Here is a 26,160-nt window from a genome sequence, read left to right on the forward strand (position 1 = left end):
GGCAGAAAACAGAATTAAACAGCAATTAAACAAAATTAGACAGAACCATTTAAGCGGCCCTGCCAGTTGAAGTTGTAGGTGCATATTCAAGAAGAAATGTTCTTGGAGCATGGCCATCGGAGGGTAAGATGTGCTCTTTGGGGTGTCCGGTTATTGAAATGCAATACGCCCTTCGGGAGAGACTGGCAGCTGGCCACACGCCGATACAAAATAGTCCCCAAGTGAGGTAAAGTGGAAAACGCAGGTTGCAGACCGTGTGTAGAACATGGCAGCTGGGATAGCAACAAAAAAAGGAGGGAAGCACAAACCCTGGTTATATTTGCACTGAGTCTGTGAGTGGATTGCCTGGCCACAGCGGTGGCCTGTGGGGAGGACACTGGCCACTGTGGAGGGGGACGAAGGAAACTCACTTTTCACTGCAGATGGACTTTGGGTCTCCTTCACTAGCCACTATGTTAGTTACACGAAGTGTTAAACTTGAACAACCAAAACAGCCCCACAGAAAGCAAACGCCAACGCTCGGACACTTGTTCCACAGCCGTGATATTTTTTTATGAGACATAATTTTACTGCAAATTGTGACCTAACAGACTTGAGCAATGTACTTGTAAACAACATCCAGGTGAATGTGTTAGCTGCTTTCATGCACCCATTGCGACCACCAGGGTTCTTCTGTGTTCTTGGCAAGATGAGGGTCGGGGGCACCTCTCACTCTCTGTCTCCCTGCTTGTCTCTGTCTCTCTCTGCAAATAATTTGAATGTTTATTCCCATTTAATTCTAAGAAACAAGTTAGGATTGAGACTGTCTTAATTCCAGGTGTTCCTGTCTTTCTGCTTTGCATCTGAAATATTTTTAGGAGTGCACACACCCAGCCGCTCTTACCTCCTCCCCGGCTACCAGAAAAAGGTCAGTTGTGGCCCACGGACCTGCCAGCCCTGGGGACATCCTCTATGATTGAAACGTACCCCCTTTATTCCTGCAGAGACTTGGGCAGTGGGGCTTCTCCTCTTAGTGTGCTGTGGACACACCCTGGACAGTCAAGATGAGGCTCAGTGGAGAAAGTATCATTTGAAAATATTTGCCCTTAGGGCTTCTTGCTAGTGTGATCTCCAGTGAACAATTTAATAGTTTTCACTTGATAAAATACATATGATGTAATTTCAGGAATATGCTTCATAGCATGCAGTTACTTATTTACCCAAATAAATGATTTTGTTTTGTTTTTGTTAGGGTGAGGGTGAGGGCTGAGTGTAGATCAGTGCTAGCCTAGTGCTGAGGTTGAGTTCAGGGTTACGGGTTAGGGTGAGGTCTATGGTTCAGATAAACATTTACATATAAACATTTACATATAAAATGTTTTTCAAATAAACATTTACATATGTAATAATGAGCTCTCAATCCTTTTGAATGAAGAATTTAACCTGTTTGGGGTTTCAACTTTTAAATTGGACTTTATTTGCATTACATATATATGTGTGTTATAGTTCACCCTGAATTGATTGAATTACTTATGTTCTATTTAAATGCCAAAATATATAGACAATAGGCCACAAAGTCAGAAATAAATTTGACTGTCATTTACATATAAAACAAATGCTATAATTTGTTTTTTTAGAGAACTCAGACCCATGAAACAAATTCAGTTAAGTTTTTCTCCTGAGTATATTTTAGTTCAGAAAATTCTTTTAAAAAATAGATTCTGTGATTCTAGAGCCTCCTATACATTCCGTTAAGATCTCCCCCCATCCAAGTAAAACTTATTAGCTTGAAAATCATAATTTTAAATCCCACTATAATTAAACCAAAGTTGATCAATTATTTGAGGCTAAGTGACATATTTAAAACTAGTTTGTGCCATATAGTGCATTAAATTGATATATGAACCATAAATAGGTCTAAAGAGACACTTTGAGGTTGTTTGATTTAATTTAAATGCAGACTAGAAGTTTGATCTCCTTTGCCCTGAGTTTTTAAATTTAGAACAGCTATTTTGACGTCTTCCTTTTAAAACCCCTATCAGTTGGCAAATCTCTTCGACATCACCAGCCGACGATAACAGCTCTGTAGCACTTATGAGGGATCGAAGTTAGCCCTGAAGAGTAAAGACCAGGAGGACATGAAGCTTTCTGTGCTGTGAGCAGATAGAACTTGAAAGAAAGCTCCTCCACAGCCTCAGAGGTCAGATAAGAGGGACGGGCGTGCGAACAGAGGCAGAGAAGCAGCCTGTCTGGCTCCAGTGACCTCAGCAGAGATTGGATACTATTGGTGCATCATCTTCTTAAATAATTTTTTTTTTAATTCAGAAACCGGTCAGACTCAGTCCTACTTTGTGTCTCTCTAGGACATGTTACAGTTCAAAACGAAGTTAATTTTCAAATTAGTCCTGAGTACTCCAATCTTTCATCCACCCCTTTTTTTTTAAATCTAAAATTGTTTAGCTCGTACTTGTTTTCTGATGGAGAAAGGTGTAGGTGTGAAGGAGAAAGATCCTGCGGTAGATGCAGAATGTACTTGGCCGTGTTCGCTCCGGGTCCAAGCCTCTCGGAGGCAGCTGCGCCGCGTATCAGAATCCCACGGAGGCTGACCTGGGCATCTGTGGCCGTCCGACCACCCAGGGAAGATCGAGTTTCCACCTCTGCCCGCAGACTGCGGAGCAGATGCGTGTCACTCCAGAAGAAGCTGCGAGTTTCCTCTTCTTTCTTTCCTTTGTGCTTGTTATTACCGCAGTTCCCAGAATTTCAAAAAAGGCTGCAAACAATGCCAAGGAACAGCCAGGCCTTTATTTCTCCAGCATATTTTTAAGTTTCTGAGTATAGTCCAGCAGCTTTTGCCAGTTTACCCTGGTGAAAACGGAACCCCAGTCGTTTTCAGGAAGATGGCGATTTTTCAAAGTTCATTTTTCATAGGGGTGTGATTGTCAGTTCCTGGCTCAGAGGCCGCAGGTTCCAGAAGAGGAACTGAGCTAGCCTGCCTGAAAATCATGAGACTAATGGGAATAAGAACGTTAGTTATTTAAAATTAAATGAAAAATTATCTGTAAAAAATAAGAGATCAGGTATAGACGGAAAGCATTTATTTAGCTTTCATCGGCTAATTATGTTAAGCCAGTAGAAATGGTAGGAAAAAATTGCTACCTACACATTTTAAAGGGTTAGCCTTATTCTTTAAAAGCTTTAGGTATTTGCTTTTAAGGGTATCTGTGAGAAAATGGGTCTATTCATAATAAAATACAGAGAATGTAGTGCTAATGTACCATAAAAAGTAAAATTCCTATCTTCTACTAAAATGTTTGAGATTTTGTTGTACTGCATAAAAAGTGCCTCTTTTGATATCTTTTGTGTTTAAATAGAAGTTTCAAATTAGAGATTGCAAATGGAGCCCAGCTGGTTCTCTTGGTATTTAAAGTTTCTTTTCTCTTTGACTCCTTGCTAATATTTAAAAATGGGAGATTTTACATAAGAACACAGATTTCCAGGTTTTTGTGAAGATCTGGCCACAGGGGTCTCCCAAGGTGAGGGCACCTGCCAGGACTGCTGAGCAGGCGCCCCACCCCCCACGGTTGACCTCCTGCTCCCAGAGGTCTGTGCCCGGCTCTTTGCCCTTCCTATTTCCTGCCTGCCCAGGTAGGCAGTTGAATTTTTCATGCCTAACTTAAATGTAAAATTTGTGCTGTGGCATGGGTCTGAAAATCAGCTTCGACTGTTGCTATATTCTATTCCAGAATTTTGTTTAGTACAGGTTGTTTTTTTTTTAAATGATCAATACTTTCATTTCCGTTGAATCCATACTTGACCAGCAGAAGCGTGGGTCTTTTTAAATATGTTGCATTGAAATTCAGTGTCACATTGCAGTTTATTTTACTGATTAAGGATCTTGAGAGTAAAGTCATTTATTTAATAAAAGAACAAAGACTGTTTCTGAGTTGGACACTCCACAAATGTGGCTAATGTTCTAAATGGACCAAATGAAATGAAGTCCAGTCTTTAAGACCACGGTCCCCGAGTACCCACCACACACAGGGATCATGCATTATGCAAACTTGATGAAGAAGCAGTTCTCACCTCTTCTTAGAGAAATTCACCACGGATCAAAAGTAAAGACAAAATAGGGTGTAAAGTAAGAAATAGCCGGCCCGAATTTCAGGAGAGCCCCCTCTGGGAGGAGAGCGAAGGAGGCTCCAGCTGGGGTGCCCTTGAAGGTTAAGGGGAGTTGGTCTTGCTGCTTGTTTCCCAAGTTCGCTTTGACTTCGTATATGACACAGTGTGTCTGGAACATGATGAAGGACAAATCATTCGGACATGCTGGGGAGAGACAGCAAGGGCCCCACCATGACTCCTTGTCATGGGCAGGTGTATGCAGGTGGCGGTCCTGACTCACAGGTGTTTGAAATTGGCACGGTCAATGACACTTCAAGTACACTGCCATGACTCAACTTCTTTCTTCTTCGGTCCACCCTGCTCCAAAGTCATTATTTTGGGTCATTTGGCTCTCTTTGGCTTAACTGTGTATTACTTAATAACTTAAGTAATGACTTAAAAACTGTTGTTGCCATGGGGTGAAGTCTGCCTCCTGAATACCAGTGCAGACTTCAGACGGACAAAAGTGGCTTCTAAGGTGGTCATTCTGAATGGCCCAGAATGCGGTGAATATTCGCTTTCTAAAAAGATGACCATTGACATGGACCCAGACATAACAAAAGTCTTGGAGAACGTGTGGACATCCAGCAGACGTCTCCTTTGCAGCTGGGGAAGCACTTCTCCTGGGCAGTGTTCAGTGTGGTGAGTCCGGCTGTTGCTCCCAGAAGACACACGACTTCCTCAGGCTCACAAAGTGTGAGTTAGGGGCGGCAGTGCCCTAGTACACGTGAAACACAAGAAATGGTGTTCTATAGTGTGTGTGACAGACTCGTCTGGATCAGTGGGAAACCTAACGCTCCCGTGTAACACTGCAATGGGGCGATGTTTTAAGTCAGAACAGTGATGAGTTAGTGCTCCTTGGAATGAATGATGACTGGAAATGGGTGAATGGCTGTCCCCATTTACCTGAGACGGAGAGGTTCCCTGGGAACATGAGCCCTTTGCTGCCGAAGCAGGCACTCGGCTACCCCACCTGTAAATAGATGAATGTGGAAAGCCCAGGATGTTGCTTTCGGTGTAGCAGCAAGGTACGGTACTCTGCATCACAATTTCCCCCCAAGGTTTGTTTATTATTTGCAAACCTTCATTCTATCAAAGTTTTTGTTTTCACTTTGTCCTGTCCTGCTCTATCTTGAAAGGTTACAAACAGATGCTTTTATTATTGACTTCTGTAAGTAAAATAGTTTGTTATGAATTTATACAATTCCTTACTGCCACCTAGTGGCTAAATCCAACAAGCCTTGGTAACCAGCAATTTTAAATATTAACATTTTATTTGTTCTCAGGCTTTGACATAAACACAAACTGATGGGTCAAATTAATTAAGTCAGGAGATTGTTAGTAACTAGTCAATATTAAAAGTCCTCCAGAACAGTTAAGTGTAGACATTTTTTTTGCTTGGAAAATGTTTTTTATTTTTACATGAAGGAGCCTTTCCTACAGTGGTTTTGAAAAATGTCCCTGTCGTACATAGATGTTCATGAGTTTTGAACATACTAGTTACACTGTGACCTGCCCTTCCCCCAATGCAACCACTGACTTCCGGTAGGATTATTTTGCATGATTTTGTGCTTTATATCAAGTACAATGGCATAGTATGTACATTATTGTTTGTAGCTTTTCATACAACATTTTCATTTCCAATAATCCTACTGGAAGTAACACATGTTTCTTTTCAACCAGGACAATAGAAAAACTAACAAAGACAGTTGGAGGAGCCAAAACTGTTTTAAAGCCCAAAGCAGTTTCATCACTGGCATTTTTGCTCGTAGTCTTCTTGGGGGGAGCAGAGGTGTACGCGTGGGGGGTAGTGCACGGGAGGGTGTGTGCCTGTAGTCACACCTGTGTCACAAACCTCACCTGTAACCTCTCTCGAGTGCCACGTCCTTTGCATTCTGTCATGACCACTCTCCCGTTTGTAAGATTCAACACAACAGTGTGTCTGAGGTGGGTCTGTGACTTCTCTGAGCAGACGGGTCATGTTCAGTGGCCCACACTGGGTGGGTGGGGGCGGGTCATGGGATCTGGGCCCGAAAGCTGTGGCAGTGGGGGGACCTGGTGGGGAGGAAGGCCCTGTCCTTCGGGGGCTCCGCTCACCAGCCCTGCTGTTCCCCATCCACAGTGCCACCCTGCGCCTGGCCTGTCCCCACGGTCACACAGCAAATGCTCTTCCTCTCCTGTGCTTTTCCTGCAGCGTCGGTGTCATCTACGGTTTTGTGGCAAACGACCACCTCAGGACCCACATCGGCAAGACGTGGAAGCTGGCAGACAGCAACATCAGAGACCTGAGGACGCTCGTGAACGAAACTCCATCGGTAAAAACCCCGACCTGTGTGTCTGTGATGCTTCGTGTTTGGGGCCTTTTGGAGTTCCGTATATATCTGGAATTTTACTTAGGCCTTCTGGAAACCCCAGGAATCAATGTGGACACGCGTTGTCTTTTACTTTTGTAGATGAAGAAGTAAAGGCCCAGCGAGTGATTTCTAAAAGAGTACAAAAACGTGTTTTCAAAATTGGTGTTACCTTATTTTGTTGAGAGATAACATAAAATTACAGTATATATTATAAAAGCATTTAACTATTTTAAGAGTTTTATAATTAACTTTAAAAAAAAATCTTTAGGTGCCATGATCCTTTTTTTTTTTTTTTGGCAGTATACTTAACTCACCATTGTTTGCACAAAGTTACTTTGTAATGAAACCTTCCTTCTTTACAAACATGCATTTGCTCATTAGTCTGTATAGATGGGGATATGGGCACACACACACACACACACACACACACACACGCACAAGTTGTCTTTGGGGACGGGAACACGACGGGCCGAGTCGCCTTTTTCCTGTGTCCCAGTAACATGTTGACGGTTTGCCTGTTCAGAAGGTTGTTTGTAAAAATGTCTGAGCAGGAACCAGACAGACCCAGGCCGCTGAGCTTGGGGGACCAGCCTTGGGAGGGCGGCCAGCCAGCCTGCCGGGTTTGGTAATTGGAGCCCCAGAATGCACGGGTCTCCTCACACAGGGCAAGGTGCTGTTCCAAGTTTGTTACAGTCTACAAAATCCAGACCCACGGAATAGTGTCCTAGTTTGTGAAAATGGGGGGAGGGGCTCAAAGGGCAAGGGAGGCAGGCAGTTCTTACACGTTGCCACTGGAGAAGCTAATTTCATGCATCGTGTTACAGCAGTACAGAGCAGGAAGTGTTTCGTTTTCGATGCGTAAAAATTCATCGTAGTTTTACCTGTCGCTCTGATGACTCCAAAGTGAAACCTTTTCCCTAAAATGCTGGCAAAATTAAATACATGGCGAGTGTGGCTGGAATGCTTGGGGATTGCGTTCATGAACTTGGAGGAGAGTACATTGTTATGGCTTGTGGGGAAACCTACCTACTTCCAAACACAGGAAGAGCTTTTAAGAAGTCTACAAAAAATAAGGCAGAGAATGTGCCTCGTCATTCTGTAGAAGAAGCATACCTGACCCCAAACACCGTAAGATATTCATTCTTATCCACTCATGGGAGAAGCGAAGAGTAAACAATGATGCACACTTTCACTGGGAGGACTGGCATTAGTTATGCAAGAACAACAGCAGAGCGGCGGGGACTGTGCGGAAGCCCCTAAAACACAGAGACCGGACAGCAAGCTCAGGAGCAGCCTCCGGATAAAATGGTCCTGCAGTGGTAGTTACCAACGGCCTCAAGCTCCTTCTAGCTCCTCCCTTCCGGAGGTGGAACCCTTTACGTCCCTTGGATCCAGGCTGTCTCTGTGACTGGTTTTGACCAGAAGCATTCAGCGGACGTGACCTCATGCACGTGTTGAACTTCAGCTTCCCCAGGCCCTGCAGCCTCCAGCCCTGTTCTCCTCCCGCCAGGGCCAGAGTGTGAGAGCCCCCAGGCCAGACGCTGGGGAGACCAGAGGCCACAGAGAGAGGGGCCTGTGTGTGCCCAGCCACGCCAGCCCAGCCCGGCTGGCCACAGAGCCCATGCACAGAACCTGAGAAACTATAAGTCACGTTTCTTAAGCCAGTAAACCTTGGGGTATTGTGAAGAAGTCTGGGTATCAGAAAATGTAAATGTCTCCAAGAACCTGCTTTCTTTTTTAAATGTTCTGGTTCTGGATAATTTTTGTATGTTAAATCTTATTTTATGGTGGCTCTGGATCGTAGAAGAGAAGGTTTCACGTTATTTTATTTTATTTTATTTTATTTTGTTTTGTTTTAGCAAATCAGCTATGTCCTGGGCCAGTACTCCACCGCTAAGGAAAAGGCATTCTCAGATCTGGACAGTGAGTAGAACTTAACGTTGCCTTGGATTTTTTTTGTCTGTTTGTTTTGGCTAGAAGATGCTAAGGCCAGCTCCCATAAAACATGGACTAGGAGGTGAAATACGCCGTTTCTACAATTTCTGTGTGACAGGAGGGGGAAGCAGAAAGGTAATTCCACAGAGGTATTGCCAGTTTGCGGCGTGTGGTTCAAGGATGAGAACCCAGCAAAATGCTCTTGCTTTCTTGTAGCCACGAGTGCTTGCTCTTGAGGCCCTCTGTGAGGGAGGGAGGAAATGGGTCTCTGTCAGGTTCATTGTGAAGGATGGAAATAGGCTCTGGAGAAGCCCGGGCCTCAGAAGCAGAGGGCTGGGCGTGCTGGGCCCTGCCTGCCCACAGGGTCTCATGCACAGTCTTGCTCAGGCTTCATACATGACAGAGCTGGGGCAGCTCTGTCTGCAAGCCAACATTTGGCAACATCCGGAGACATTTTTGGTTGTCCCAACAGGCGAGGGTTGGGGTCAGGTCTAATGGCATCTGTTGGTTGAGACCAGAGGTACCACTAAAATTCCCACATGCACAGAATGAGTCCAGACCAAAGAACTACCCAGGCCCTAATGTTGGTGGTGCCAGGGTGGCGAGACCCGGGTCCAGCTGGAAGTGTCTCGGGCCCCAGGCAGTTGAGGCTCCAGAAGATAAACCCCGTGTTCCCAGTGCGATTCGATGCCCGGTCTCTGGTGATTAACTTTTCCCTGGGGCACAGCTGGTGTGGGCACTTGGAAGAGCATGAAGAAGTTTCCAGACAAGAATAACACCCAGACAGGGTCTAGAGTAAAACTGGGATTTCTCTGCGGGAGAGACTGAAGGTGATTTTCCGGGTGCCGACCCCCTGCGGGGCGGACAGCGTGAGTGGGAACGGAGGGGGAGCACATGGAACAGACCTCACGCTCCCTTGTGCCTTTCTGAATTTAGATATCAAGTCGCTGCTTGGAGGTGGAATTCATGAACAACTGAGACCGAAAGTAATCCCTGTTCTCGATGACATCAAGGCCATGGCGGCTGGTAAGTGCTGTGATCGACCGAAGGGCCCTGAGGACGTGCCACCCAGAAGTTGCGGGCTCCCAGGTTCGCCTTCCCGTAGAGTTGCTGGGGTGACAGCCACCATCTGTGCTCTTGCACACAGGCCAGGCACATGTTTTCTAAAGTTTATGTCACAGTTGTCACACAGATGACCTGCAAGACATTTGGGATAATAGTGGCAGAATTTGACAAGGGCCCGCCACCCGTTTTTGTTGATGAAGTTATTGGAACACAGGTGTGCTCATCTGTTTAAGCATCACCTCTGGCTGCTTTCACCCTGGATGGCACCCTTGTGGCCCACAGAGCCTGAAATGTTCACTACCTGGTCCTTTTACTGAAAAAGCTTGTTGACTTCTGCTATAGAAGACAAGTAGCCTGTAGAATTTTAGGCTTTGGGGTCTATTGATTACTTTTGCCCCCCGAAAAAAACTAGTTCTGTAAAGTAAAAAAATATATAATGTATGCAAAGTCACCACAGCTGATAGGATAAGTGAATAGATGTCCTGGTCTTAAAAGACTGCACATCGGACTGCAGTTTTACAGAAAGGCCTCCCAAGCCCTTCCGGACGTGTAGAACGTGTCTGTGCCACGTACCAGGTGCTCATCCTGCACCAGATTAGTCAGTGCTCACAGCTCTGTCGGGTGGTGTGGTTACCTGCATTTTCCCAACTAAGACAGTGAGGCCCAGAGAGGGTGTAACCTGCCCAAGATCAGGGAGCCGGAAAGTGGTGGTGTTGGGACTCAAACCCCAGTCTGAGTAAGGGGTTAAAGCCTATATAGGGCCATCCTACAGGGTGTTTGGGTCCATTCGGGAACGTGAAGATGCAGGGTGCTTCTGTGCCATCCACGGTCAGACGGCCCAGAGTCGCCCTCGAGGGAGAGTTAGAAATGTGGAGTCAGGAGCTGGTGTGACCAGGCCTCCCTGCACCCCAGGCCCCTCTGCATAAGTGAGTGGATGAACGATGCCATGTGGTTGGTGCGGGTCACCCCATGGTTTGCTCAAAATTTAATGTTTGAATTATAGTTCTCTCTGGATGAAAGACAATGAAAACACATTTATTTTTCTCTTCAGTGCCTTATGTATCAGTATTCAAATTCTATTTTTTAACAGTCAGGCCAAATACGTGACAGTTCAGCCTTGAGTGTTGGCCAAGGCTTTGAAAAATGCAGTTAATAAACAGCTTTGGCAACTGTCTTGCTAAAAATTCTTTGCAGGTTTGTGCATTTAGTAGCCTTTGGAGAGAGCGGAAACATGCACATTTGTTTGTGCAAATCATAGCGGAGCTGCTCGTCGGGGTCTGTACAGGAAACGTGCCACGGGCTCGTCAAATGGGCGTTAACGAAACTGGAGGTTCTGAAATATCTCTTCACTGACTTCAGCTACATAATATGTGACCTTGGCAGGCCGGGAATGACTCCCAGGGTTACAGCCCACTAGATATTTTAGAGACTTAAAATGCTCTGAGGCCTTCGGGAAAATCTATGTATGTTTGCACCTCTCAGTCCTGGTCCAGGACAGCGTAGAACTCATAACCCGGAGTGTCAACGGCTGGCGCTCAAACAGACATGTTTTCTAGGCCATCGGTGTATTTTATCACCCACCATTTTTTGCTGTTGTTTGTTTCTCGCTTTAAAATGACTTATCTTGGAGTCGAAGTGGGGAGGCAGACCATGAGAGGTAGACCACACGACATGAAGAGGGGAGGTGTGTGCTGTGTATTTGGTGTGCTCTTTCCCCTTCTGTTGTGTGTTTCTAGTTGCCTCTGGGTTCTTTGTTTTTGCTTTGCTAGGGTAGGTACTTACTGAGCCTCTAAGAGAGCAGGCACGAGCTCTGTGCTGATCATTCTGCAAGGTAGGTGGCAGAGAGAGAAGCTGAGGCCCAGAGAGACTGTTTGATAAAGTGCTAAACTAAACGATGTTAGCTGTCTAATTTCAATTTCCAATCATCGTCTGCTGTGGCTGCGAGTCACTAGAGGAACGGGTTGTAATGTGCTGCCTCCCTACTCGTGAACACGGAGCTCCGCGCCCCAGAGACACCAGGACGGCAAGCGGTTGTTGGGGGTGTCCCAGTGTAAGAATGCGCTGCGGGGCTCCCAACACGAAACAGATGGACTCAGGGTCATTGAGGGCGTTCGGTCTGAGTGTTCCAATGCCCGCATTTCATGAGGAGCCTGGTGGTGGTTTCGCCTTTTGCAGATGAGGAAATTGCCAAAGAATGTTCAGGAATCGGCTCCCACGTACACAGCACGTAGGGAAGTTCAGGTCTGCCCCCAGACCTGCCCGAATCCAACACCGTGCTCTTCACCGTTGCTCTGTGCGTACCTCCAGCTCTTTGACTTCCCACAGCTAAAACACACCTGGGTGTGACCAGTGTTTCATGTAGATGGAAGCTGCTTGGGAGCAAAGATGCTAGCTTTTCTGGGCTGGCCTCTGCAGGGCTGGGTGTCGCGTGGGCGGTGACACCCTTTCCTGAGGCTGCTCTGCCAGTGACAGCCAGTTAACGCCACCCCCAGATGTCCCCATCGTGTTCTCCAAGTGGGAAAGCTGAGCTGGCCATAGTGATGGGCAGAGGAGGCCAGCAGTGTCCCTGTGTTCCCCTCTGAGACTGCCCCTGGCAGCAGGCTCTTCTGGTGGCCTTCCAGTGGCATATACACATTCAGGTCAAGTCCCTTCAGGGGACCACTGTAGATGAGAAGTGATTTGCCATTGCCAGGCTAGTGGGTGCCCCTGTTCTAAAGTAAGCTGTGTTCCTACAGCAATCAAAGAGACCAAAGAAGCCCTGCTGAACGTAAACAAAATCTTAGGGGAGCTGAAAAAATCAACTGCACGACTCAGCACCAGCCTGCACGACGTTAAGACGAACCTGGAGCAATCACTCAATGACCCCATGTGCTCCGCACAGTCAGAGATGGCCACTTGCAATGACGTCAGAATGACTCTCAGCCAACTGGATAACAACACCAACTTGGGCCAGGTGAGGCGGGCGACCGGACCGCAGGGCTGTGTCTTCAGACCGCTGGGAAGAGCTCAGCATGGGCGCACCTGTCAGGTGCACAGTGACCTGGGTCTCCATCGGCCTTCTGGGTCAACCGATGGCCACCGTGCTCCCGAGGCTGGGGGTGGGAGAACAGGAAGCCCCTCCGTGTGAGCTGTCCTCGACCTACTCGGCGGAACATCAAAGTGAATCCAACATTGAAAAAAAGGGGAAACAATGCACTTTTGTAGACTTGAAAAGTTAAACTATATTTTGAAATGAAGTCCCTAGTATGTTGACCACATATACCTAAATAAAAAGCAATTTCTCATATTCCCAAAGGGAAGATCAGGGAAAAAAAAAAATTTGGAGCAACTTTGAATGTAGAAGTTCTGAATCTATAAAATATTCATGGCTACTCATGGTCTTTAACTTAGCTAGACAGTGATACACATACACATACCACACTTATATAAAACAGTGTTTTCCTGGGCCCCATTCCCCCACTTTCACACTTCATCAGTTGTGTTCACTGAAACACTTCGCCTCAGCGGCTGTGTCTGCGTGTCTCCTACAATCACTTTCTTTAGCAGCAAACAGCTTCTTAGAGCCCAGGGTCCACACTCGCACTTAAATGAGATCGGGTCTGTTTCAATGTAATGTTTTATTCCGGGTACTTTGAAACACGAGGAAAACCACTAGACTGGTACGGGGAACCCCCGTCCACACCCTTCACCCAAAGCCACCGGTTACCGGCACTTTGCTCCACCTGCTGGATCATATTGTTTTACCGTCTTGTCCACCGATCCGCTCATCCATCTGTCCTGTGATCATATATGTGCATAAAGCATTTTGTCCTTTTCTCAGTTTTTTGGATGTAAGTTACAGACATTACGCTCTAGGTGTTCACCCCTAAATACTTCCTGCCTTCACAGTACAGCCACTATACAGTTACCGAAGTTAGGGCATGCTCACGTAGCGTTGGCCTAACACTACCTTCTAAACCATACTTCGTATTCAGATTTTGCCGATTTTTCTAAAGATGTCCTTGACAGCGGTTTCCTCCCGTTCCAGTCTGTGGACCAGCCAGGGTCACACGGGGTCTCTGGCTTTCATGTCTCTTTCGTTTCTTTGATCTGGAACAGATTCGGAGTCTGCCTTTGTCTCTGGGCATGGACATTTTCAAAGACAACGGGCCAGTTGTCATATAGGATGAACTTCAATCTGTGTGTGTCCAGTGTCCCCTCGGGATTAGCTTTCAAGTGGGCATCTTTGTCAGGATAAGCGATGTTGTACCCTCCTGGGCACCTGGTGTGGGAGACCCAAGGTATTTGTCCCAGTATCGGGGAGAGAGAGATCGCTTTAAATCCATGAATAGTACTGTATACAGTGAAAAATTTATGCTAGACAATGCACCAGGATAACTGCTGACCGTAGTACTTTTAGATGTGTTTTTTTTAAGTTATTTATAACTTTATCCAACAATATTCAGTACCTGAAATTCTGAGGTCACACCTATTCTAAATTTAGACACAGCACTGTGTTAAATTTCCCTAAATTTACCCTAAAGTACCCTAAGTACCCTAAAGTTCCCAAAGTACCCTAAATTTACCCTAAAGTACCCTAAGTACCCTAAAGTTCCCAAAGTACCCTAAATTTAACACAGTGCTGTGTTAAATTTCACTCCCTCATTTTTACCTGACTGCGGCAGGAGGCCTCCAGTACCTAAAGTTAGTGTTTAATACAGGCCATTCTGAGCTAAATTTGTTTTCCCCAAACGATACTCTGCTTCCCCAAAGAAATTTAGATCATCCTCTGTACTATAGAGGCCGTGGAACTCGGGTATAAGATGACAAATGATTTGGGGAGTAACCAGCCTGCCTCCTATTTTGTGTTGCACATTTCAGCTCCCATCTTTGGATAAGCAAATTGATAATATTACAAATGTGCTTCAAACAGACTTGTCCAGCCTGGTCCAAGAGGTATGTATGTTTGTTTTGGAAAGTACAGTAGCTTATTTTCAATAATGAACTGATATATAAGAAAATAGGTAACAGCAAAGAAGAAGTGGAGTTCTGGAGAGGGGTTGCCAAGAAGGGCGGTAACTGCTAACTTCCAGGTAATTCTGTGCGTCATTCCACCTCAAGAAATGTTCACTAAGCATCTCGTACGTGCAAAGACACCACGCTGGGACCAAAGAGAGGGAAAGAAACACAGGCTCTCGCCTTTCCAGGGCTCAGGACCTGATGGGTCAGCACGGACTCTGCCGCAAGCTGCTCCCCACGCCCCCACGGAGCAGCCGTGCTGGTGTTTGCCTCCACGCCTGCTTTTGCACGCTTCCGCTATGCCCGCCTCCCTCTGCCTGGCCCAGCTACCAAGGCTACGAAGCACTAGCTACTTTAAGTTCCATATTTCACTTTCTCAGTGAGGCCTTTCCTGGGCACCTGGACCAGTTCGAAACCCGTTTTAATACTTTCTTACAGTGTTGCAAGTGTTCTTTGTTAAGTTCCTCATGGCTGCGATTATTGCTTTGATGTCTGGGTTTCCACTGGACTGGAAACCCTGAAAAAGGCAGGGTCCCCATTGGCCTAGGTTTCCCCGATAGCCTGCCAGTTACTACTGCTCATTCGGCCAAGACCTTGAGTGCCCAGGGAATATGTGTAGGTTAGGATTTCGTAGGTGCCCTAAGCCTGTAGGAAAGGGAGAGAATAGTTTTATTTTTGACTCTACTATGACTGTTAGCATGGATATAAAAATATCGTCAAGTAGCTATTAAACTCAGCTACATATGAACAGAGTACATATCCCCTTAAACAAGAGATTAAGGCTCCTGGTCTTTGGGCTCCGGTGTCATGTGGTTTGTTGAATAAAGGAATTGAATTAGGGGATCTATAAGGCTTCTTCCAGCCATAAAACTTCTTACCACAGGTGACCCACACAAGCCCAAATCAGGGTCAGGGGCACAGAAAACCAGCACAAGCTCCCGAGTGCTGAGGGTGGCTTAGTCACCTTTGAGGAGACAGGAGTCAGGACGTTCATCCTGTATCCTCGATGTTGCCAGGGTAGCGTAGAACCACGCCAGCACCATCAATATAAGGAAGCGTGTCACCTGGACTGGACTGCCATAAACAGATACCACAGGCTGGGTGGCCGATAAACAGCAGTTCTGGTGGCTGGAAGTCTGAGATGGGGGTGCAGGTGTGTCGGGTTCTGGCGGGAGACCCCTTCCAGGTTGCAGACGGGCATTTTCTCATGGTGTCCCCTTAGCATGGTCTTCTCCTCACATGGAGAGAGCTCTCAGCGTCCCCTTTATAAGGGCACCAGCCCTGTTCTTGAGCCCCTGCCCTAAGACCCTCCCAAAGGCCCCACCTCTTAGTACCTCCCTTTGGGGGTTGGGACTCCAACATGTACACTTTGGGAGGGACACAGACTTGGAGTTCAGAGCAGGTCACAATCCTGTGGTGGTCCCAAGCAGCTGGCTAAATACACCAGCTGACAGAAACAAACACAAATCCAATCCCCAGGGGAAGGCTGACTGATTAATTGACTGACTTGGAAATAATGACACTTTCCTGTCATAGACGTAGCCACAAAGTGACCCAGCGTGGCGTGGCTGTCTTGCTTTCGTTTTAGCTCCACTACAATTTTTATTCTCTCTAAACTGTCCTTTAGTGGTGTTCTGTAAGACTAGGTCTCCACTGTTACTGTGTGATTGCACTGGAAAAATAGGGTTCTATTTTTTGGAAATTCTTCTGTATGAGTCAGACATGAATTTACAGGCGCACTGGTGCGTTACATGGGTCAGGGTCCCTTACCTTGGCACTGCAGGCGCCGTAGGCTGCCTGTGCTTTGTGGTGGGGTCTGCCCTGTGCACCTCAGTATTCACTAGCCCACACCGGCCCACACGAGGCCAGCAGCGCCCCCACCCCCAGCTGTGATTGCCAACAAGTCTCTGAACATCACCACATGTCTCCTTGGGATCGAATTGCCTCCATTTGAGAAACGCTGGTACAGTCTAGACACATGGAAATGTTGAACACGAGTTAAAAGTTAGAAGTTAAAAGTTAAAAATGTTTAGCATGATCTTTGGTGGATACAATTTAAAGAAAGTCCCTCTAATGGGAATATTTTTAGACTTTTGATGACCACATAATGATAATTTATGCCTTAGGTAAATCTTGCATTTGTTATTTTGCTTTTCTACTCTCTACTAAATGAGTAATGGTTAACTGCTATTCTACTTACTGTGTACCTCAATTTATTTTTAACTATTTTTAGGGCTATAAATCCTTTAATGATATACCTGAGAGGGTGCAAAACCAAACCGCGGACATGGTATCAGGTGAGATTCACAGTTCGAAATAATTTTGTGTCTCTCCTTGTTAAGAATGGGACGGTTAGTACAAAGAAATGGATTAAGAATGGTATTGTTATTTTTCCCTCGTAAATAATATACTCTCACTAAGACCTAGAAAATTCAATGCTTATCAGAACTTTTCAGTGGTGCCACCTCCACTTGTGATGTAGTTTGTAAAAACAATGACCCTCTCCTGACCACGGTCCCGCTGGTGGAGGGCCACCGGGGGTGACAAGCCCTCGTCGGGAGCTGTCAGAATGAACACCAGCCAAAGTCTGGGAGGTCACATTCCGACTGTTTACACTGGGGAAGAATGTAGATTATTATAGCTCCTAAAAGAACTTAAAAGTGATGTTTTTTTTTTGGAATACTATGTATAAGGATTCACTTTGTCTTTGACAAAGATGCTCATTTGCCTCTTATGCTGATATAATGATATTTTAGGCTCTTAAGGTTGCTTACAATTTTGGGGAGAGAGCCTGAGGATGAGCGTGTTCCACTGGTCTTACATGATGGACTCGTGCTGTGTTTAGGTTTTGGTATTTGGGGTGACTGGGCAGAGAAAGTGCAGTGTAAACAGTTCTTGGTGCAGAATGGGATACACCTGGGTTATCTACGGAGAGAAGAAATTTCTGAAGCTGTATAAGACTATTTTCTTTGTTGCTCTTTTTTTTGTCTATGAGACATTAACTGCCTTTTATTTGTATTTTTAAACTTTTTTTTGACACTATCACAGATGTCCCCATTTTCCCCCCTTTGCCCACCTGCACCCAGTCCCTACCCCCCTTCCCTCTGGCCATTACCACACTGTTTTCTGTGTTTATGGGTTATGCATATATATTATGTTTTTTTTGGCTAATCCCTTCACCTTCTTTCATCTAGTTTCCCCTCCCACCTCCCCTCTGACAGCCGTCAGTCTGTTGCATGAGTCCATGCATCTGTTTCTGTTTTGTTTGTCAGTTTATTTTGTTCATTAGATTCCACACATAAGTGAGGTCATATAGTATTTGTCTTTCTCTGACTGGCTTATTTCACTTAGCATAATGTTCTCCAGGTCCATCCACACTGTTGCTAAAGGTAAGATCTCTCTTTTTAATGGCCAAATAGTATTCCATTGTGTAAATGTACCACAGCTTTTTATCCACTCATCAACTGATGGGCACTTGGGCTGTTTCCAGATCTTGCTATTGTAAATAATGCTGCAGTGAACATAGAGGTGCTTACATCCTTTCGAATTGTTGTTTTGGGTTTCTTAGGATATATTCCCAGAAGTGGGGTCACTGCATTCCCACCAATAGTGCACGAGGGTTCCCTTTTCTCCACATCCTCACCAACCCTTGTTTATTGACTTACTGATGATCACCATTTGGGCAGGTATGAGGTGATATCCATTACGGTTTTAACTTGCATCTCTCCAATAATTGGTGACCTTGAGCATTTTTTCATATGCTTATTGGCCATCTGTATGTCCTCTTTGGAGAAGTGTCTATTCAGGTCCTTTGCCTACTTTTCTTCCTTTTTTGGGCGGCGGGGGGAGGATCCATTTTTCAACTAGGTTGTTTGTCTTCCTGGTGTTGAGTTGTTTAAGTTCTTTATATATTTTGGAAATGAACCCCTTGCCTTTGTGTATCACCAGCAGATATGTTCTCCCATTCAGTGGGTTCCCTTTTCATTTTGTTGGTTTCCTTTGCTGTGTAAAAGCTTTCTATTTTGACATAGTCTTATTTTTTTCCTTTGTTTCCCTTAAAGACTTAAATGTAAGTTGCAAAACCATAAAAATCCTAGAAGAAAACCTAGGCAGGTAATATCTCCGACTATCTTCTCTTTTTAAAAGATCATTTTCTCAGTGCTTCTGTTTAGCTATTGACCAAGTGAATTGAAATACTGTGTTGGGCAGAGGTACTTGATTTTTCCCCCTAATAGCATTTTTCCACTACACAGTGTTTTGGATGCCTCGTGGGCTCCCTTGTGTTCAATCTGAGATTCCAGTTGAAAATACCGACATATTAGAGACGAGGTCCCACTGCTGTTTGGTAGCATCTGAGGGCTAACACACGCTGCGTGTCCTACAGCCACCTGCTTACCAATCTCTGTTTACTTCCTCTGTCTCCCCTTCCCGGACCTCTTCTGCCAGTTCCTGCAGCCCTCCCTTGTAAGTCTGGCAAAGCGAGGTGTGCAGGGTGCGTGAGCGAGGCCCATTGCACGCACTGTCATTGCCTATACACAAGCCAGAGTTTTCCCGGGTCTGGCCGAGTGCCACCCCATCAGCCGGAATATAAATTGCTTATTTTCATGTTCTTCTAAAATAAGTGGAAACCCTTAGCTGCCATGTTTTGATCGTTCAGTCCTATCTTCTGCACATGGTTTAAGCACCTACTGTGTGCTGGGTTCTGCCGGACTCTGGGATGGGAGATGAGTAAGGCATGGCCTGTGCTTCCTGTTTGATTGGACATGTGTGCAGGGGCCATCTGTCACACTCTGGTAACCTGTCCAGGGATGTGCAAGGAGTCTAAAGTGGGGCAAGGATGGACGGCTTCCTGGAGGAAGCAACTTCTGAGGCCTGCGGAAGGTATTTGCTCAGAGAGGGCACCAGGCACATACAGAGTCACAGGGAAACTGGGTTGTGTGGGAGGGCAGGACAGCTTAAGAGGCAGTAGGGCCCGATTCTGAGTTTAGGGAACTTTTTGTAGGAGAGGGGCATCTAAATACCACACCTCCAACGCCCAGACATCCCAGAGGTAAGAAAGAGGCCCATGGAGTCACCTTGCCAAAGACCCTGGGGCCTTTGACCACGTAACCATTTGGAGGAGGCACTGAGCCGCTGTGCCATGATACTCTCCTCCTGCAAGATGTTGAGATTTCAATATTTGTGACAACACACTTTAGAAAAGGTTCCTGCCGTGTTCATGTGGTGCCATTTTGGACCACGCTACCATCCACCCAGAAGTCACCAGGAGACCCAGGGTCGCATCGTGAGAACTGTTAAGCTTGTCTCGGCTGCTGCAGAGATATTTCAGGATCAGGGCTTTTAACCAACATGTATGTTCCTAGTACATCCCTGTCAAGAGGCCTTGTGTGAGTGCCGGGCCAGGTGACCTCGCACCCCAGGGAGCTGATCCCAGGGCCTGCCGTGATGGACGGACACTTCCCAGAAAGCTAGGACTTATCTCCTCCCTGAAAGATCGGATGAACAATAATCGGACGAACAATAACGAGAACGGTTTGACCACTGGCAATACTGTTGCTTTTTGCACGTCAGAAACACAGATGTGCTTTCCCAGGTCTCAGTTCGCACGAGACACACAAAAAGTTACCAAAAATGCCACCAGGAGGCACATGTTCAAAAAATCAGCCCTGGAGAGAGAATTTGTGCATTCCTGAATGCCATTTCTTAGATGGGAGAATTATTATATTATTGAATTATTTTTCTGAAATTATGTAACAGAAACTTTTAGAGTTAGGTAAATCCCATTCTAAAAAAGAGACATATGGGCAAATATTTAACCTCTATGAGCTTCAAGGTCACTGTTATTAAGCAGGAATAAGACTACCTACCTCGTGAAATAAATGAGTTAACTCATACAAGTGCCTGGCCCAGGGTAGGCACACGGTACCTTTTAATCCTCTGACCCTTTATGTTTGTTTTAAAATAAGTAGAAGAAAACTCTGGCTTGATTTCAGCACCATATCATCACAGTCCACGCTCATAGCTTGCTGTTTTGTTAAGTAATTGCTTTTTGATGGTCTTGGCTACATTCTGCTTGGTACAGAAGCTTGTCATGTTTTAAGTGCATACATAACCTGGGAAAAAATAAAAGTGGTTCAAGTTTTTCAGTTTGGTCCCCCCAAAACTTTCTGTTTCCTCTAGGTTCAGAAATACATAACTGAGGTATTTTCATTTTCAGGTATCAAAAGTACCTTGAATTCCATTGGTTCACATATTGAAAATGTCAACAAGCAGATTTCTATTCAGGAGAAGCTGACAGGTTTCTTGGATCCCATCAATCACATTGAAACTTCCATCCACCGCGGATTACCCATGTTGGAGGAATACAATTCATACAGGTGGGTGTCTCCTCCGAGCTGGTGAGCTGGGGGAACCTCGTGCAATGGGGTAAAAACTGGACACTCAAACCAGGGTAATCTTATGAGAGCAGGTTGTACAAAGAGGCCCACGGCCTGGTGGATTCACCCTGGTTTACACTCACTGGGAGAGCTGACGTGTTCGCTGTGCTGGCATATACCAGAGTCGAAACCAAATGGTATCTCGAGTGCCCAGCTGGGCCCAGGCATGTTTAGCACGACATTATCGGCTGCATTCTTGGCGCTGTCATTTATATTTCTGTGACTGCTCTGTATCTGCCAATTTGTACCTCATCCCTACATCGGGGGACCACTCTGCATAGAGCACGTGACTGTCCAGCCACTGTGTCATAAGCCTGAAACTAATAGAGGATAATATTGAACATCAACTGTAATTGAAAGAGGAAGAGTCACAGATCTTAAAAGCTTAGAAGTAAATATATCACAGAAATAAAATGCAATGAACTAAAATTGAAACTATATGAAGAACATCAGTGTAGTTGCGGCTCAGAGATGATATGCAAATTCACAAAGCACTTCATAGTTCTATTTAATTTGCCAGCTGGAAGTTCTTAAGATAAATTTTTAATGATTTGTGATTTTGATGTTGTTAGTGGCTTCTAGACTCTTAGTTATAATTACTTAAAGCACGTACCAGGATTTTAAAACTGAAAAGGAATTAAGAAAAACAAGGGGAATGGGGTAAGATTCTTTGCATCCCTGGGTTATAAAATAAATATGGAGAGGCTGGTGCCCCAGAAAGAACGTCCCTGAGCCCAGCTGGTTGTCCGGAGAGCTCAGGTAAGCCGCTCAGGTTTGCCCCGGGAACAACTGTTTGTGGTGGGTTTGGCTCTGAGCGGTGCCGGTGGACTCCTCAGACCCGGTGCCAGGGAGGACTTGGAGAATGGAGGTATTTGGAGGACCAGGTGAGATGTTAGGATGTGCTCTTCTCCCTGAAAGGCTCAGCCCCATGACCAGGAGCTATTTCCCCAGAACTGTTCTCATTGGCCAGACCTGAGCACATTCTAGACACGGTCGTTCCTATTCAGGTTATTAGTTATGCAAGAGCGCAAGATAAATGGTAACAACAATCACTAGCCTTTAGGGGCCAGTTACAGTGTGCCCACCAAACACTGCACGCGTGACATCTCCTATAACAAGGCCCCCCCCCAGCCCGGGGTTGTATCCTATTTATAGCCCAGTTTCATAGGAAATTGAGGCTCGGGGGCATGAACTGACTCACTTAAAGCAGCAATCACATGGCAGAGGGGGTTTTCAACCCCCACCTGACCAGTCTCTTAATCATTACCCTGGACCACGTCCCTCCCCTGGGGCTAGCCCACCCCACTGGGTATCAGGACAGACATAAGACAGACCCTTTCTCAATGAACTTACAATCCCATTAGTGTTTTCCACAGATGGAAAGAACACATTCTCTGTCAACGTGTCAGCTTCCCCTGCCCAGAGTCCATCAGCTCATTTTTAAGAGAAATGTGCCTAAGCAGATGAGGCAGACGTTAACGGTAAAAGATTTCTGGGCCCAGGCTTCGAGGCTTATTGAATTACGTGTCCCCAGGATCTGGAACAGAACGCCACAGAATGGATGCAGATGGCTATTATAATTATCAAGATTGCTCTTAATTGAATGAAAAGCTTTAGGGGCGGGCTGCTGTCTCGGGAGTATATTCTTTATTTTTTAGTGTTTTAAAGGTTGGGCAACATTTTTACCTTCAGCTGCCGGAAAAGCTTATTGTACATTCCAGGAATGCCAGGAAGACCTAACTGAAGATCCATTATCCTAAAATGTCACGCAGGACCATTACAAAACTGAGATTTGCGTTCTGCAGGCATTTGATTTAGGATGCTTGTAAAATTCTAAAACATTCAATGCGCTCACCATGTAGAGAATCTGTGGTTCCACGAAGAACTCAGTGCCCCCCAATATTCTTGCAACCACAAAATACTTTAGAGAAAGACCTAAGGGGAAAGCCCAATATTTCTCTATCTGTTGGCTAATTGTGGTCCATTTGCATCTCATCATCATTCTGAGAGGTGCGTAGAGCATTAGGAACCTGGAAAGGATGTGGATGTCAGGGCTGATGTTACCAGTATCCCTGGAGGCACAGAGCTGACCCTGCTTAGGAGCGCCACAGAAGTGAGGCCATGGAAGGAACGGTCCCCGGGAGGCAAGAACACTTCAAAACCAAGATAAAAATTAAGATTTTTTTATTGGGTTGGAAGACTAATGGTAGGAAAGCATCCTTTCATGTCGCCCTCTGAGGAATTTAGCAGGGGAATCTGATATTTGATCACCAAGTGTTACCCAGCTGCTTCCACCCTGGTGTGACGGCCTTGGCATTGCACTGAGGTCACCTCTGTCATGTGTAGTAACACTGTGCTCCTTTCACCAGGTGGCTGGGTGGCTTGGTAGCCTGCAGTTTGCTGACTCTCATCGTGACTTTTTATTACCTCGGCTTATTGTGCGGCGTGTGTGGCTATGACCGAAATGCCACCCCGACCAGGCGAGGCTGCATCTCAAACACTGGGGGCGTCTTCCTCATGGTGTGAGTGTTTGCCCTTCCTTGCCATGTGGAGGGTGGGAACTCAGGGAGGACAGCAGGTGACCCGGGTGGTGCACAGATCTGGTGGCCTCTTAGCTGAGCCCTCAGTTCCAGTGGTGTGTACCTGTGATTATACGTTTGTCATTCTGAGAAATTTCATCAAGTGGAAAAGTAAATTTCTAAGTTAGTTATACTTTGATAGACAAGCTTAAACATACTGTTTATCCATGGTGGGCTCCTCTTTAAAGCAGCTATCATGGAAATTATTTCAAAGTTTGCTTTCTTTTCCCATTGTTTTTTCCCTGCGTTCACATCCATCCATCCATGCATCCATCCAACCATCCATCCAACCAACCATCCATCCATCCACCCACCAATCCATTCATCCAAACATCTACCCATCCATCCACCAGATACTTGTTACTTACTTGGTATCAGACACTGTTCTATATGGCCATCTAGCTTGTTCCCTTTGAAACTCTAGAAACTTGACTTTGAACAGAGGTTACCTGTCTATCCCATCCTTCATGCTCTCCCAAGAATGTTGTTCTTCAGGGAGAAATTGGGTTGTGTGTCTTCTGTGCTTAAAGCCCCTCAGTAGCTCCCCTGCCCGGATCCACCAGCCACCCCCCTGTGCACCCCTACTGTCTTTTGAGCAGCCGTTCACCACACTCTGTGCCCTCTCTGGGTACAGAGCCACCTGGGCCCCCTTTGGACCCTCAAAGTCACACTTCCAGCCTCAGAGCCCCCCAGCTCACTGGATCCTCTGCAGAAAGCCTCGGTTTGCTCACCTGACTCAGAGCCCATGTCTGAACCATGGTGCTGGCTGCAGATGGACCCACGACTAAGCCATAAGGGTTGCCTAAATGTGCATGTGCCTAGGACTGAAAGGCCGCCATGTTTACCACCTCCTGTCCTCGCTCCTGGGCACACTGACCTGTTCAGCCTGCAAACAGCTGAAGATTCAGGTCCCTTTCCTACACTGAACAGTGATGACTGGCAGGTAATACTGAACATCGAATAATTCCTTATAGAATTCTTAACCTTAGTTCTCTTTTTTCCAGAGGGGTTGGAATCAGTTTCCTCTTTTGTTGGATATTGATGATCATTGTGGTTCTTTCTTTTGTCATTGGTGGAAATGTGGAAAAATTGGTCTGTGAACCTTACCAAAGCAAGAGGTTATTCCAGGTAAATGTGCTTTCCGTGACCGTGATGGGAGGCTTGGGCCGAAGCGTCGACTTCTCCTTATCATGTGGGTTCTTCGGGAGCAGTGCGAACAGATGAGCAGTTCAGTTTTTATTAGACAAGTTGAGATTCCCACTGTTATTTGCCGAGCAAAAAAAAAAAAATGTGCTAGGATATATTTTTGGTAAGTGAAACCAGTACCAGGAATTCAGGCCCGTGTATCAGTGGGGATGGTAATATTTGGGGAGAAAAAAATTTTCCTTAGCAGTCATTGTCAAATGTGGCTGGAAGTATCAGAAAATAGATTCTTGGGCTCCTCCCATGTTCCGGGAAGTGTCTGGTATTCGAAGTGTCTCCCAGATGCCCACACAGTTGCCCACACAGATGGTTTGAGGCCATAAGTCCAAAATGAAAGGGATGATAAATTCTGCGCCTCCTGGCAGACAGTTTATATCCAGCAGACCGTCTGCTGAGTCCATTAGTAATCCAAGTCAAGCCTCCCTCTAAACTTTCTCCCTCGGAAACCAGCCACTGTAGACACCAGGGGACTGTCTCACCGTCAGCTTCAGTAGTAAAGGAGGAAGTTTCAGTTTACATGCCTGCCTCCTAAGTTTGGCTTTCCAATATTTTTCTCCAGATTCTGATTTATTAAGTATATTTCTGCTTTCCTGTCTGACTGTATATATTTTCCACCTCCGTCTGATCTGTTCTAAAGTCAGGTGAACGGCTGTTAAAGTAACCAGCTGTTGTCATGGTATTTTCATGACTCAGTTGGTTGAGGAAAATTAAATTGAGAGCATCAATTGCTTCACTTGGTCTCTTGATTTAAAAAAATAGTAATAATACATCAAGCCAGGCTTTATTTTCTTCCATCCTGTGTTAAACCATTTAAAAATAATTCTTAACAAGTAGGTAATATTTTGAAACCATTTGCACGCCTTAAGCCGGCATACAGCCATGCACAGATTAGCCCCTCTCAAATGTACGTGACATGCAAAGTCAGAGAACGTGAGAATGTGCTTCTCCCTGGTCCCAAGGACAGCGAGGGGCCGAGTCCACCACTTCACGGCTGCCCGTTAGCTGCTCTGCACCCCATGGTCTGGTCTTCTCTCGTTTCTAGTGTGTTTGTTTTACTAAGATGTAGCGTTCTCAAAAAAAAAAAAAAAGTAATTTCACTAATTCCTCTTGATGCTACCTAGTGGTGGTTTGATTTATTCGAATCGCGCTATTATTTTCTACTTTTACATTGAAAATTAGTGAGGAAAATCATGACATGGAAATCCTAAAAATGTATTTAACAGAATATTCATTTTATATATGTTTGTGTGTGTGTATATATGAGGGTGAAACTGTTTTTTTTTTAATGTCTTAAAATTTGTTCTAGATTTTGGATACACCATATTTAATAAATGAGAAGTGGAAATATTATCTCTCTGGCATGGTACTTAACAAACCGAATATTAATCTCACTTTCGAACAAGTTTACAGGTATAAACAATTGCATTATGTATTTTTTTGCTAGTTCAAATG

At 45.5% G+C, this 26,160-nt stretch overlaps 1 protein-coding gene across 8 annotated transcripts in view; it reads left to right on the forward strand.

Annotated features, from left to right (window-relative positions):
- Positions 1 to 26,160, forward strand: part of PROM1 (prominin 1) — an 89,977-nt gene that overhangs the window by 47,053 nt on the left and 16,764 nt on the right. For all 8 annotated transcript variants that reach the window (XM_053672455.1, XM_053672457.1, XM_053672454.1 and 5 more), the window contains 10 exons: positions 6,260 to 6,452; positions 8,351 to 8,414; positions 9,363 to 9,452; positions 12,227 to 12,444; positions 14,352 to 14,426; positions 16,723 to 16,786; positions 20,707 to 20,866; positions 23,296 to 23,448; positions 24,510 to 24,633; positions 26,015 to 26,118. In XM_053672455.1, coding sequence (XP_053528430.1) covers positions 6,260 to 6,452; positions 8,351 to 8,414; positions 9,363 to 9,452; positions 12,227 to 12,444; positions 14,352 to 14,426; positions 16,723 to 16,786; positions 20,707 to 20,866; positions 23,296 to 23,448; positions 24,510 to 24,633; positions 26,015 to 26,118 — 1,245 coding nt within the window. The remainder of the gene's footprint in view (positions 1 to 6,259; positions 6,453 to 8,350; positions 8,415 to 9,362; positions 9,453 to 12,226; positions 12,445 to 14,351; positions 14,427 to 16,722; positions 16,787 to 20,706; positions 20,867 to 23,295; positions 23,449 to 24,509; positions 24,634 to 26,014; positions 26,119 to 26,160) is intronic.

This window comes from Artibeus jamaicensis, unplaced genomic scaffold, assembly GCF_021234435.1.
Source record: "Artibeus jamaicensis isolate MK-2021 breed Jamaican fruit bat unplaced genomic scaffold, CSHL_Jam_final contig_76, whole genome shotgun sequence".
Lineage (NCBI taxonomy): Eukaryota > Metazoa > Chordata > Mammalia > Chiroptera > Phyllostomidae > Artibeus > Artibeus jamaicensis.